This window comes from Xenopus tropicalis, chromosome 3 (genome assembly GCF_000004195.4).
Source record: "Xenopus tropicalis strain Nigerian chromosome 3, UCB_Xtro_10.0, whole genome shotgun sequence".
In the NCBI taxonomy this organism is placed as follows: Eukaryota; Metazoa; Chordata; class Amphibia; order Anura; family Pipidae; genus Xenopus; species Xenopus tropicalis.
In genome coordinates, this window is record NC_030679.2 from 46,103,461 (window position 1) to 46,117,778 (window position 14,318).

General features: G+C 40.2%; 1 protein-coding gene across 3 annotated transcripts in view; it reads left to right on the forward strand.

Moving 5' to 3' along the window:
- Positions 1–9,700: 9,700 nt before the first annotated feature.
- The window catches only part of LOC100493455 (lateral signaling target protein 2 homolog), a 43,094-nt gene continuing 38,476 nt past the window's right edge, over positions 9,701–14,318 (forward strand). Inside the window, exons 1-2 of one of the 3 annotated variants that reach the window (XM_031898841.1) lie at positions 9,705–9,895; positions 12,703–12,775. Coding sequence is in view for 1 of the 3 variants with exons in the window: in XM_002936952.5 (XP_002936998.2) it covers positions 9,854–9,895 (42 nt within the window). In the remaining 2 variants the exon portion in view is untranslated. Of the gene's footprint in view, positions 9,896–12,702; positions 12,776–14,318 lie in introns of all 3 variants that reach the window. The other 2 variants (XR_004221958.1, XM_002936952.5) reach the window with 2 other exon arrangements.

The window sequence follows — 14,318 nt, forward strand, 5'->3', positions numbered from 1 at the left end:
TACTTAGATTGATCTTTTCTTTCATTAGATAAAATGTTATTTACAACCCCTTTTGCATTTTACACCGCACATCATTTCAGTATTGTTGAATGTAATATCCCCACAGCAGCAATTTGTGCATGGAAGGACAGGAAATACAGCTTCTACATGATGTATACTTCTGTAAAGTTGTAAGGTCAAGTACAAGGAGTGGGTCATCCGCTTTCCTCCACCTGCATTTTTTTCCTATAAATGCTTCAAGTAGATAATATTAAATGTAAAATAGCTCAGAGAAGTACAGTAAGCAGGCTTATTTTTCTTGTTATTTTGCACAGGCAGAAGAATGCAGATCTGTCATCACAAGCTCCTTACTGTAGATCTATTGAAAGACAGGGCATCAGTGTGGAGCTACACAGGACCTATATCGGCGTGGAAACAAGAAAGTTTGCATATCTATGCCTATATGCGTTCCGTTTATCTCAATACAGGCTGATGCCACGTCTGTCAATAGAGCTGGAGGAAGGAGCTCATGACAGTGGATCTGCATTCGTCCAGCTGTGTGCAAAATGACAAGAAGAAAAAGTAAATCTGCTCAGTGTACTCCTCTAAGCTTTTTTAACATTTAACTTTATATAAAGCATTTATAGGATATAGTCAGTGATTTATACTGCTGAATGAAATATATGGTCTCAAAAGAGATGCAGCTCTGCACATTGCTTACTCAATCTCTCGGTAATTTACAGCTGTACAGCAATAGGTTTTTATAGCAAAGAGAGGGAAGGAGCTGATTCTCTTCAGCGTTACCGAATCCCCCTTGCCCCCTGTACTTGCAGGCAGGTACATTCGATGATTTAACATGGACCTGATGCCCTTTTAGATTGGATGCCCTTTTTTGCACAGGGCCCTCTCTACCTTTTGTATCAGTTATTGGTTGCTTTGTATGTAAATCTATATGTTTTGTGTAGGCACCCTTTTATTGTACAGGTATTGGACCAGAATGCTTGGGACCTGGGGCTTTCCGGATAAGGGGTCTTTCCATAATTTGGATCTCCATACCTTAAGTCTGCTAAAAAAATAATTTAAAACATAAATTAAAGGAGAAGGAAAGGCTAATAAAGAGTTAATCTCAAGCTGCAGGCATACCTTCAGTTCTCTCAATAGTGCCCTTAAGTCTCCCCATATTTCAGAAGCCAAACAGGTAGAAAAAATGCTGAGCAGTGTAAAGAAAGTTCCCACAATGCCTCGCTCCTGCACCGAGACCAAGACCTCTGTACATGCTCAGTTTGTAAGACTATGGGGGACATTTACTAATCCACGAACGTCCAAATGCGTTTTTTTTGTTATGATCGGTATTTTTGCGATTTGTTCGTCACCATCGTGACTTTTTCGGAATTGTCGCGACTTTTTCGTCGCCGTCACAACTTTTTCGCGAAATTGTCGCGACTTTTCCGGCGCCGTCGCGAAATAATTACCTTTCTTTCTCCTTTAAACCTAATAGGATTGTTTTGCCTCCAATAAGGATTAATTATATCTTAGTTGGGATCAAGTACAAGTTACTGTTTTATAATTACAGAGAAAAAGGAAATAATTTTTAAAAATTATAATAATTTGCTTATAATGGAGTCTATGGGAGATGGCCTTTCCATAAAAGTGGCCACACGTGGCGATTTGCGATCTTTTGTGCGACCATCGGTCACAATAAGCCACTAACCGTTCAGGGCTGAAACGGCAGATAAGATAAGAAACAATGAGATTTCGACCTGCTTCTGCCGATTTAGCGCTGAAGGCAGATTTTGGTCAGGCACCTTCTATGGCGCCCGAGCAAAATCTTTTAACTGGGCCGATCGGCGAGTCAGCTTGCCGACTTGCCATACACACCGAATATTGTACGAAACGAAGTTTCATACGATATTATTGGTGCGTGTATGGCCAGCTTAATTCGGAACTTACTGGATAATGGGTTTCCGGGTAACGGATCCCATACCTCTATAGTGCGTCAAAACATGTTAATTATAATAATAATGTTAGATACCTGACAGGACCTGACAGCAAGTAAATACCAATTTTATTCACATGGATATTTTGTATTGCTCATTGATTAAATAAACATTCTGCTATTTCTGGGAAGTAATTCAGAAAAATGCTTTAAAACTTAATGTGTATGAAAGGACTAATGAAATGCTGCCTGTTCTTGTTTCTCTTTGGCTAATACATTATTTTCCTGTATGTAAGAATGGTCTGGCCATTTTACCCCTGTATCCCAAGAAAGTGGGAGGCAGCAACAGATTTGTCATTTATAGCCCTGTAAAAATCAGAATGATTGAAATGAAATCTTCTCTTTTAGACGTACCAGCCTGATTCTTGCCTAGAAATTATTACACATAAGGACTATACATCAAACCATATTATAAAATTTCATTAGCCATAAAATTCCAGCAGAAAATCCAAAGGGCATTGAAAAATGCTGTGGGAAAAAATTTATCATCCATTGATCTTTTTCGAAGTTTTCATGTGCAATTTTTAGGGTCAGTTCCAATCTAATCTCAGCTGATATGCTGTGGAGGTCAAATAAATTGCTCCATCATTATTAGTGATGAGCGAATCTATCCCATTTTGCTTTGCTGAAAAATTTGAAAACAGTGAAAAATTTGTGAAACGCGTTAAAGTCAATGGGCGACTTTTTTACATGTAACTTTTTTATGTGCAACAAATTTTTACGTGGGCGTCAATTTTTATGTGCGACTTTTTTTCTTATGCCAATTGCATTAAAATCAATTGGCATTTTTTCTTACTCCAAATGCAATGAAGTCAATGGACATTTTTTTCCCTGCAACATTTTTGTCTTGTCAGTTTTGTATTGGCATCAGTTTTGTCTTTGCAACTTTTTTGTCTCTTGCTAATTTTTGCTGCGGTTTTGTGAAAAAATTTGCCAATGGCGAAATGCGGAATTTCACTGAGAATCCATCCCTGGCAAAAAAATTTGCTCATCACTGATCATTATGGTATTTCGAAAAGGAAGAGAAAATGCAATGAGGTACTGAACAGCTAGGTGGCTCCACCGATCATATTTTATTGCCTTCAGTAGCATGGACAGTGGAGTATATTTATCTTGCTGTCTAAAAAGTGGAGTAAAACATTACTAGCGATGTTGATCATAGCAGCCAATCAGATGCTTTACTTTGGATTTTATTTTTGGGAGAATGACATAAGGTGACAGGAGGCTGGGGGAGGCAGCCTAAATCAAGTAACTCAAAAATCATAACAGCAGCTGAATAAAATAACAAATTTTATTAGGACATATTAGCTGACGCATTTCGTGCCTGAAGTGCACTTACTCATAGGCTAAAACACTAAAACAAAAATAAGACCACACTTCTTTAATCTTACCCCAGGTGAAAGACATGCAATTAAAAGTTTGACTAATGATACATCTATTGTGGTTAGGTTTGCTAAAGCACAAAATCTTTTAAATGACAGACAAGTTGAATACTTACAAGTACGATATCCAACTACCCCAATTTTTTATCACCTACCCAAAGTACACAAGAAATAACGCCCACCTGTAGGTCATCCCATTATTTCTGGAATGGGGTCACTTGGAGGACCATTGGATGAGTTAGTTACACCTATCTGCAGCCACTGGGTCTTCGGTTACCCAGTTACATCAGGAATAGTCATCATATCATGAAACATTTAGCTGTACTACAATGGAAGGATGATTTTGCATGGACTTTTTTGGATGTAGTCTCTCTATACACATGTATATCACATGAATTTGGTGTGAAGGCCATTGATCACCATCTAAAAAATTACAGTACCTACTCTTAACATTTACAGTCCTTTTTGTTATTATCTATTGAATTTTTACTTACAAATAATTATTTTTTTGTAAAATAATATGTTTTTTCTTCAAAAACAAGGCACTGCTATGGGGGCCAAATTTGCCCCCTCATAAGCCAAGTGGACAATTCATGTAAACATCATATTGTATATTTCGGTCGATATGTAGATGATCTTATCATTATACGGCAAGCTTCTTTGTATGAGTTTAATAATTTTGTACAATATGTCTGTAAAAATGGGGTCAGTCACACAGAGCTACTAGTAGAAGCTACTTTTTAATGGCTACTAAACACCAGAAAATACCCTGCCATAGACAATACTGAGAATTGCCTCTGCTAAAACACACATAGAGATAATTATCAATAAATGATCAGCATTGTTTCTTTTAGTATCTGCCACAAGTAGCTGCTACTAGTAGCTCCATATGTCTTCACCCTTACACTCATAGGGGCCAGCCTAGATAAAGATGGAGATCTAATCAAAATAAAAACAAGCTATGATCCTTTTACACTTGCCAAGAGAAGGTCATATAAGGTAATCTTTGCTTTAGCTCACATCATATTTGGTAGATGATTTCCTTCAGAACCCTCTGACACATCAGTATGTCAATGCCCTGGCCCTTTGGAATTCTTTTGTTTGCAATCAACAAGATATGACCTTTTGATATGTAGTTAGCAGGATGGAAAAGATAAGAAAGTAAACACAGTCACTTGAGACGTGCATACCCACCCAGGAAAAAACATTCTGAAATTCTGTATGACATTGTATGTTACCCATGTCTTTTTTTGTACTGCCCATGAGAATGATATTACTATGTTCATTTAATTGAAAACCTGTCCTTTTAAAGTACAAAACTGAATATAATAGGCAAAGACATATACTGTACATAGTGACAAAATAGTTAAATGTTTTATAAGGTTTTATTACACAGCATAAAATTGAGCCAAATCACCCTGTTCCATTCATACTTACAGCATGCATTAAATAACACTTATTATGCCCAGGTGCAGTAAACTATAGCCAATCAGCAGGGAGGATTTTATGGTCACTTGTTTAAAGGCAAACATGTTATTGGTTATTATGGGTGACTGCACCTAAGCAAACATATTACCTTTTATTGAATAAGTGGAAAAGTTTCAAATATTTCTATATATGTATGTTATCTGTTGCTAACCTCTGATTTCACCATTTCAAGGCTAAACCTCACACCATTCTACATTAAATTACTTCTAATGGGAAGGCATATGCGTCGCTTCGGTTTCCCAAAGTTGCCCGAAGTTTCCTTGAGAGGCGACTTCGGGAAACCAAACCGATGTGTATCCCACAGGCAATTTACATTCTTGCCGGTGGGATGGCATGTCAAGGAGATTAGGCACACGCGGTAGTGAAGATTATTATTGTGGGCGACTAACCTCTATGTGTGCGATTGCCCTAGGGGTGGAGACACACTTAGCTACTAGTAGCAACTACTTGTCACGGCTAATAAACTCCAGAGAATAACTTGCCATAGGCAATACTGACTATGCCATAGACAATACTGTCTACTACAGCACACTCACTACAGCACACTCATCACTGCCCTCAATGTGCTTGCTCCTGCCAAGACTAAACGCATGAGGCCCAAACCACTCCAACCCTGGCACACTGCTCATACCAAATCCCTCCAAGAACAGTCACGTACACTTGAGCGCCGCTGGCGCAAATCAAGGTCAGAGTCAGATTTCTGCAGCTACAAATCTGCTCTGCTCTCCTACAACACCACCCTCTGCCAAGCTAAACAAACCTACTTCACTGCACTTATTAACTCCCTCTCTAAAAAACCTGCACAACTCTTCTCTACCTTTAACTCTCTGCTGTCCCCTCCTCCACCTCCTCCGTGTGCTTCAGTCACTGCTCAAGCTATTGCTGAGCACTTTAAAAATAAAATTGACACCATCCGAAGTGACATTGCACAACTAAATCCCCATAACCATTCCCCTCCCTCCCTACATGCTCCCCAGTCTCTTCTTGGCTCCTTCTCCCCTGTGACTGAAGAGGAAGTCTCAAAACTGCTGTCTTCCTCCCACCTTACTACCTGCCCGATTGATCCCATTCCTACCAAACTTCTACGTAATGCCAACCCCTGTCTTATCAAAGCCTTAACTCATCTATTCAATCTCTAGCTCTCTACTGGAATCTTTCCCTCCCAACTGAAACATGCACTGGTAACCCCTATTCTGAAAAAACCCTCCCTAGATCCTTCCAATCCTACTAACCTCCGACCTATCTCTCTGCTCCCATTCATTTCCAAACTGCTTGAGCGCCTAGTATACAACCGACTGGCGCTATTCCTCTCTGACAATAACCTCCTGGATCCCCTACAATCTGGTTTTAGACAACAACATTCCACCGAAACTGCTCTAACCCGACTAACAAATGACCTCCTTTCGGCTAAAGCCAAAAAACACTACTCGCTACTAATACTTCTCGATCTCTCTGCTGCTTTTGACACTGTGGATCACCCTCTTCTCCTCCAGACTCTCCGCTCTCTTGGCCTTCGTGACACTGCCTTATCCTGGTTTTCATCTTATCTCTCAGATCGATCCTTCAGTGTCTCTTACAATGGGGAATCATCTTCTCCCTTGCCTCTTTCTGTCGGGGTTCCTCAAGGCTCTGTCCTGGGCCCCTTACTATTTTCTCTCTATACCTCCTCATTTGGCAAACTAATCAGTTCTTTTGGCTTTCAGTACCACCTCTATGCTGACGATACTCAGATCTATCTTTCCTCTCCTGATCTTAACCCAGAGCTTCTAACTCGCGTCTCTTCCTGCCTGTCCGCTATCTCCACTTGGATGTCCCAACGTTACCTGAAATTAAACCTCTCTAAAACTGAACTGGTTCTCTTTCCCCCATCCAATGCCCACATTGTTCCCGAGGTATCTATAACGGTTAACAATTCTACCATCACCCCATCTTCCCAGGCCCGGTGCCTTGGGGTTATCCTTGATTCTGCCCTGTCCTTCACCCCTCATATCCAATCACTCATCAAATCATGTCACTTTCACCTAAGAAATATCTCCAAAATCCGATCATTTATCACCCAAGATGCTGCCAAAATTCTTATTCACTCTCTTATAATATCTCGCCTGGACTACTGTAACTCCCTATTAATTGGCCTTCCCCTCCAAAGACTGTCCCCTCTCCAGTCCATAATGAATACTGCTGCCAGGCTCATACACCTCTCCAACCGCTCCTCCTCTGCCATGCCGCTCTGCCAATCCCTGCACTGGCTTCCCCTACCATCCAGGATAAAATTCAAGCTATTGACCCTCACATTTAAAGCAGTCCATAACTCTGCCCCACCCTACATCTCTGAACTCAGGTACCATCCAACCCGCTTGTTACGCTCCTCTACTGACCTGCTCCTCAACTCCTCTCTCATTCCCTCCTCACACGCTCGCATTCAAGACTTTGCAAGGGCTGCCCCCCTTCTCTGGAATTCGCTCCCACAAACTGTCAGACTTTCTTCCAATCTCTCTGCCTTCAAGAAATCTCTAAAAACACATTTATTTAGAGAGGCTTACCCTAATCTAGTTTAGCAATACCCTGTGCCCCACCTCTCACAACTCTGGTCATGCCCATTCCCACACCTTGTGTCTCAACCCTTTCTCCTTGTAGACTGTAAGCTCTTTTGGGCAGGGCCCTCTTCACCTCTTGTATCGGTTATTGATTGCTTTATATGTTACTCTGTATGTCCAATGTATGTAACCCACTTATTGTACAGCGCTGCGGAATATGTTGGCGCTTTATAAATAAATGTTAATGTAATGTAATGTAATGTAATTGCTTCTGCTAAAACACACTTAGAGACAATTATCAGTAAATAATCAGCATTGTCTATTTTAGTAGCCATGACAAGTATCTGCTACTAGGAGCTCCATGTATCTTCACCCTATTAGTGCAGATTTACCCTGGGTAAAAAACAAATTAATCTGCCATGTGCCTAAAGCTGGCCATACACGTGGCGATCTGACGATGTTTCGTGCGACCATCGGCCGCACGAAACATCGTCAGATGTGCCACACACCATTCAGGGCTGAATCGGCAGGTAAGGAGGTAGAAACAATAGGATTTCTACCTCCTTCTGCCGATTCAGCTCTGAAGGGAGATTTTGATCAGGTGCCTTCTATGGCGCCCGATCAAAATTTTCCAACTGGTCCGATCGGCGAGTCGACTCGCCGACATACCATACACACACCGAATATCGTACGAAACGAGGTTTCGTACGATATTATCGGTGCGTGTATGGCCACCTTAAGGCTCCAGCCATAAGTGGCAAATTCTCGGCCTGCAGATAAATGCAGGCACATGGAGCGGATTTTAGACTGGAGCTGCATAGTTCTGCTCTTAGGGCTGTGGCACATGGGGAGATTAGTCACCAGGCGACAAATCGCTGGTGGTATGCCATCCCACCGGCGATTTACATTGTAACGGTGGGATGGCATTTCGGGGAGATTAGTCGCCCCCGACAAGGGAGATTAGTTGTGCAGCGACTAATCTCCCCATGTGCCACAGCCCTTAAATCTGCTATGTGTGCCTGCACCCGGTCAGACACAATGGCCCTAGGAGCAGTAAACTTTTTGGAGCATAAGGGTGGATTTTCAGCCTGCGTTTATTCACAAGCCGAGAATCGGCTATGTCTGGCAGAAGCCATTAGAGTTATTATTTTATATATATATATGAAAATTAAAAATTCTTCTTAAATATGAAAATCACAAAAAGAAGCAAAATCACAGTTAATTGCGATTATTTGCAAAATAAATAATCGTTGTAGATTTATATTTTTCACTGTTTTTTTTATAAATTGTTAAAAGCACTGGGTGCCCAGTAGCACAATATAAATAAAAATATACTTACAGTAACAATGATAACAATATGTACATGGTACATGGCTGGTTAGAATGCAGTGCAGCAGGGATCATGACTGATTAATGCTCAGTAATGTCTATTTTTGTTACAACTGGTTGGACTGGATTTTTACCACGCTGCTGTGGAACTAATGACATTTGCAGATTCCACAATTGTCTACTAACTCCATATTATTAAGGGATAATGATATACTCTGGCCATTTTTTTTCTTCATATCCTGTTAACATTTAATGTGAAGAGGAATTAGATTTGTAAAAAAAAATCCAGGTCTGGATCATCTTCCTGTTAAATTAGGGTTAGATGACAACCCTGCAACATGTGTCGTTTAATTAACATATTATAGAAGTGCTAAAATGGCCATACCTAACCTTTAATACAGGGCACCTTTAAAAAATGCAGGGCACTCTGAAGTATAAACATTTTAATACTTTCCACCCTAGGCCAGAATGTTTAACCTTTTTTTCTCCGGGGCCCAAAATTACAGTGATAAATTTCTGTCATTTAAATGTAATCAGTTTGCAAATGGTGCCTTCCATTTTCCTCCAGCATTTTATCCCCCAAATCTGTGCTTAGTCATTTGTGCTAAAGTAGGAGAATCTCTAAACACTGTGATGTCAGTAACCACCAGACCTGGAGTGAAATTCAAAATGGTCCCTGGCATTTTATGGACTCAGAGGCCCACGCAGCCCTCCACCAGCCCAATTAAGTGACTGTCAATGGCATCTTACAGCAGCCCCTTTGGCATATGCCAGAATCCACAGACGGCTAGTCTGGGACCAGTAACCTCCACAAAAATTCAAAAGCCCAGTCCTTGGGGTCAGTTCACAAAAGGGATTATTTTGTGAAACCCACCTCCTCCAGAAAGTTTGACTAAGTACATCTTATGCTCACTCACTACAAATGCTTTAGGTCAGTTTTACCATTGGGTGGCAGCAGACATGCTTCACAATGATGTTCTTTTTGTGCTCTCTTGGATTTTGTAACTGGAGATGAGTTATTTGGAAGCAGACAGGTAAAGGCGGAGCCAGGTGAGAAAGACAAAGCAGCAGCCAGGCAAGCGGCATTAAGGAAACAGCAAGGAACTGAGCAGAGAGTGTCACACACTGGGAACCAGGCTTGTACAATGTTACCCTCTGCGGTGAGAAGGTGGCTGAACAAACCAAAGGTAAGAATCCTAATATTATATATTTACTGTTTACTACTGCAAATAGCTTATTGATTTGCTACTAGACCACAAAAGAATAGATTTCCTTTTTTATACTGTATTAGGGGCAGTTAAACCACTCCTTTCTATGACTGTAGGGGGATTTTTTTTTCAATTCTGTTGCACAGGCATGTTGGGCACCAAGCCACTCCTTGATTTTAGCTAAAGAAACAAGGCACTAGTGTTTCTCTCATTTGGGGCACTGCACGAGAATCTTGTGGAAAGTTGCTTAAGTATTGTTAGTGCTTTATATTCTTTTTATTCTCCTTAATTCCTTAGCTTCTTTTTCCTAATGTAAGAATAACAAAACTTCTTACTGATGAATCGCTCAGTTTGTCATGAACACAGCTATTCCTATTGACTGCAATTAGAGCAGACATTCCCTAAACATGTTTATGAGTAGATCTCCAAGTGATTGCATTGTATACTTCAGTTTCCTACAATGCACTGCATGAGTGGGAAGACTCATTAAAAAGAGGCAACTTTCATGCTAGGGGTGCTGCCCGTAACAAAGATTGTTATCACGTTTCATTGTTTTCAATGTGGCAGGCCACATGGACTACAAATGGCAGCAGTTTTCTCCTCATGAAACAATAGTAAGCTACAAATGACTTGTATAATACAACAAAGGAAACATTAGATTAATCTGTTATTAGGTGCCCAGGAAAAAAGAGGGCCAGATCATAGTGATTTGTAGTGCAGCCCACAACTTGAAGTACAGACAGGTTTGTGTTGGAGAAAAGGTTTACATAGGTGGCAGCAGGTCTGGACTGGGCTTCAAAATAGGCTCAGGTATACAGAAGCCCAAAAAGCCCCCAGCAAGTCAACTAAATAGTGACTACCCATGGCAGTTTACAGCAGTACCCTATGGCATTTGCCAGAACCCACAGATTGGGGGGAAGGGTGACTCAGACTCCAGTAAGAGGGCTTATAGCTTCATCACTACTGTGCGGCCTGTAAGCTTAACCTTTGGCTACTACCCCTCTGTAATATCAGTGACCAATTAGGGACAGGTTAAGATGACACCTATGACTGCACTTTGTAAACTAGTCTGGATTAGGGTAGTAAAGAGTGGGTATAAATCTAGTAGGGTGGTATTTTTTCCCAGCCAACTCTTCTCAAGGAGCCGATACAATATATATTTTTAGTACAGATCATATTTCCATGATTCAGTTAGTTTTGTTAAAGGGGTAGTTCACTTTTAATATGATGTAAACATTGATATTCTGAGAATTTGCAATTGGTCTTCATTTTCTATTTCTTATGTTTTTTTCAGTTATTTTGCTTTTTGTTCAGCAGCTTTCCATTAGTTTTTTTGGCAGCTATCTGGTTTTACCCTAGCAACAAGGCAGTGGTTTAAATGAGAGATGGGAATATGAATACTAGAGGGTCTGCATAGAAGGATAAGTAATAAAAAGAATAGCAATAAAACTGTAGCCTCACAGGGCAATAGTTTTTGGAAGAGGAAGGCAAATAATTCAAAAACTATAAAAGATAAATAATGCAGACCAACTGCATAGTTGCTAGAAATAGGGCATTCTATAACATACTGAAAGTTAACTGAAAGGTGAACCACCCTTTTAATGGAGTGGTAAAAGATAACAGTTTTGCAAGACGATGTAAATATTGGCGCTTAGTAATAATTTTAATATTATTCGCATGATCATATTGCTGCTAAAGGGTCAGAATCTATAGATTATATTTACTTTCCCTCAAAAAAAGGACACAGTATTTCAGCTTATACTGATGCACTACTGTTAGCTTGTTAAACAAGGCCTGCTCTGCATATTCAAAATGGTTGCCAACATGCTTATCCGTTCGAAAACATCCAATTTGTTCAAACATGTGGATGACAAAATTATGCTAAATCAGGGGCCATGGGATATGGATATTGAAAGGATGGAGTAAGCACCTCGTAAGCAATATGAACTGCATACTATTTCATCTTCTCAAGGCACATTTTAATAGTGTTGACTGGAGGTGGAAGAAATAATTTGCTAATCTGATTTTCCTAGTGATCAAAATGCTTTGTGTGCCTTTTCCTTAGTGCTCATGCCCATGAGAATTATCTTTAGAAACTGATGTGCAGCACATTAGTTTTTCCACCTTGTAGCATGACGCATCATTTGGCTCCATTAAGCCCAGATACATGTTATTTGGTCTCTAAATGTCCTGTGGATCTTTGCCTTTGGGGATGGAGACAAAGCGTAGTAAAGAAAAAATAGGTTTTGATCAACTAACATGTCACGTCTCCTAGTGCTCACCAGAGAACCTACTACCGCCGGTCCACTGTTACATACATTAGCCATAGTAAGTGCTAAGTTTGTGTTTTATATGTACCTACGGTGGAAATAAGAAAAAGATTATGGAAATTGCTTGCTCCCTGGCTCACTAGGGTTTGGTCCATCAGGATATTATATGTTCTAGCAGGTCACTCAGACCCCGTAGTGGACCATACTGAAATGCACAGCATATTAGCTTCATAAGAATATCAGCTCTAAGGGTATAGGTCATGAGTATGAGCTCTAAGTACAATGACCACACACATTTGTGATCCCCATGACCACCCAGTATGAAATCCCACTATTAAATTTTATTTTCTCTAATTCTATTTCAGATTACTGAACAGCATGTCCATTTTTTGCAAAATGTCATAAAAGTAAAATAGTCAAAAGCAATTTTCATATAATGAATTGATTAGTTTGTTTGGTGACATTGTAATTTCTATTGGTAGCAGTGTCTGACTCACTGCTTTTTATTTTTGGCAGTACTGATTCTGACTGCTGAAGCACTGGAATGTAAACCAACTAATCTACATTGTTTCAAGAGTCAGAACCAGGGGTAAGCACAGAGAACAGAACAAATAAACTAATACCACTTAGTTGCAAATATATACCATATACAAATAATACAAAAATGAAATCCATTGAAATATATTAATATATACTGGAAAGTTGTTTAGAATTACATTTTCTTTAGTTAAGCTATGCTTTTGCATAACATCATGTTCTAGAGCCACCTTGTGCAGCAACAGCAGAATCTAGGCTAATGTTACAGAGTATTTTTACCATGTGACAAGGTTGCAACCTTGCCTCGGGCATCAAATTACCTGTTGCGACAAATAATCACCCCTGGTAACTTTAAGAGTCAAATTTCTACTTTTTAACCATAAATGAGGCACTTTTAGTGATTAGTGTGCACTCTGGGCATATTTCAACACAAATGACACTTAAGTGGTCTGTAATCTGGCTCGTATGTGCAGTGACGGGCAGATGGAGTTATGGCTACTAACTACAAGCACTGTCAGTATTGGTGTTCTCTCCTCCAGTTATTCTCTGCAGGAGAAGAAATTGCAGAGCTTGCCATTGTGGTTAGGATAAACAAGCTTTGCACAGTGTTTAGAAGAGATTTTGGCCTATTGCTCCAGGTTGATTTGCTGTAAGTTGAACAGGTTACTTGCACATTCGTTTTTAAACAGTGACATAGATTCTTAATTGGACTGGGCCATTGAAGGAAATTCATGTTTTTTGTTTTTGAGCCACCCTAACTTTACATTGCCCTTGTATTTCACTGTCCTTTTGTTTTGTCTGAAGCCTCTCTAATTTGCTGCAGGGGGGTGGGGGGTGGAATTCCTTCCTGCCTCCAAGATGGCAATCAGACTAGTCCCTGGATCAACTTGTACTAAGAGCTATCCCCCATAACCCTGTATTCCCTCACTTGTACTGAGAGCTATCTCCCATACCCCTGTATTCCCTCACTTGCTAAGAAGCCATCCAGCCCCTTCTTGAAGCTATATAATGTATCAGCCGGTACAACTGTTTCAGGGAGAGAATTCCATAACTTCACCATTCTCACAGTTAAATATCCTTTCTGAAAATTTAAACGGAACCTCCTTCTTCTAAATAGAGTGGGTGCCCTTGTGTCTGTTGGAAGGACCTACTGGTAAATAAAGCATTAGAGAGGGTATTATATGATCCCCTTATATATGTATACATAGTTATCATGTCACCTCTTAAGCGAATCTATGCCCCTTTCAATACAGCTCAAAACCTTGTTTGCCCTTGCAGCTGCTGCCTGGCATTGCTTGCTACAGCCAAGTTTATTATCTACAAGGACTCCAAGGTCCTTCTCCATTATGGATTTGCCTAGTGCAGTCCCATTAAGGGTATAAGTGGCTTGCATATTTTTACATCCCAGGTGCATGACCTTACATTTATCCACATTAAATCTCATCTGCCACTTAGCTGCCCAGATTGCCTGTTTGTCAAGATCCTGCTGCAAGGATGCCACATCCTGGATAGAATTGACTGGTCTGCAGAGTTTTGTGTCATCAGCGAACACTAATACATTGATTGTAATACCCTACCCTAAGTAATTTATGAAA